General features: G+C 34.8%; 1 protein-coding gene across 1 annotated transcript; it reads left to right on the top strand.

Moving 5' to 3' along the window:
* Nucleotides 1–309: 309 nt before the first annotated feature.
* LOC118732813 (magnesium transporter NIPA2-like) lies at nucleotides 310–1,066 on the top strand (the record flags this gene model as incomplete). The annotated part of the gene is made up of 1 exon (XM_036461924.1): nucleotides 310–1,066. A coding segment is annotated over one exon (757 nt), but the record flags the coding sequence as incomplete, so codon positions are not given.
* Nucleotides 1,067–1,225: the final 159 nt, after the last annotated feature.

The following is a 1,225-nucleotide window of genomic DNA, read 5'->3' as shown; positions in this document are numbered from 1 at the left end:
TAAAGAAATAATGTTATTTAAAAATTTCTGTAGAGCATTTTGTATTTTATATTTAATATTTAATATTTACATTTTAAATCTAAAATCTAATTATAGGAATGTTAAATCTTTGTTGCAATATAAGTCTACCAGACTGTAAAAAATAAATAAATAAATAAATGTATTTATAAGGCGAAGATGTTTAAATTTCACTATAAATTTATTTTACACATGATTCATGATTTCATGATCTTACATACATATATAAGAAATGTAATTTATATCTTGTTTAATACACCAAAATTGTTTTTTACATTCAATCGTTTGCAGTGGCTCTTGGTGAAGGCGCCAACTTCGCAGCATACGCTTTTGCTCCAGCATCTCTTGTTACTCCACTCGGTGCCCTGAGCGTAATCATATCCGCGGTGATGGCATCAAATTATTTAAATGAAAAACTCAATCTTCTGGGAAAAATCGGTTGCGTACTTTGCATTCTAGGCTCAACTATCATCGTTATACATTCACCAAAAGAGAAAGAGGTTGAAAATTTAGAGATTTTATTTGAAAAATTGCAAGATCCAGGATTCATTTTCTATGTGCTTTGCATACTTGGCTCAACAGTGTACGTAGCACTATTTATTGCAGCGAGATATGGTCATTCTAATGTTGCGGTATATATTTACTTGTGCTCCGGCATTGGCTCACTGACTATGATGTCATGCAAAGCGCTGGGATTGGCCATACGCGATACCATAAATGGTACTGGAAACGATTTTGCCATTTGGATGCCATGGTTTCTGATTTGCGTTACTGTTACTTTCATTGCTATACAAATGAATTATTTAAACAAAGCGCTGGATGTATTCAATACAGGAATTGTAACGCCCGTATATTATGTAATGTTTACATCTCTTGTCATAACAGCCTCTGCAATACTTTTCAAGGAATTTACACACATGCGTTTCGAAGATATCTTGGGAGATATTTGTGGATTCTTTGTGGTAATCTTAGCTGTATTCATGTTGAATGCTTTCAAAGATTTGGACATCACATTGAATGATGTACGTAGCATTGTGGAAGAATACAAGTGAGATATCTTAGGGTTGACAGATAGTTGACAGGGTGTTCAATATGGCGATGACAGTGTGAACAATATGGCAGCCAATATGGCATACAACACCGAATGGCCCGAAGTAGCCAAACTACGACCCGAATGAAACGCTTCGTGAAAATCCAGGGTTGCGAA

Source organism: Rhagoletis pomonella, unplaced genomic scaffold (assembly GCF_013731165.1).
Source record: "Rhagoletis pomonella isolate Grant_MI unplaced genomic scaffold, Rhpom_1.0 Rhpom_scaffold_29134, whole genome shotgun sequence".
Lineage (NCBI taxonomy): Eukaryota > Metazoa > Arthropoda > Insecta > Diptera > Tephritidae > Rhagoletis > Rhagoletis pomonella.
Note: the sequence above shows the minus strand (reverse complement) of the source record. Positions and strands in the feature narration are given on the sequence as shown.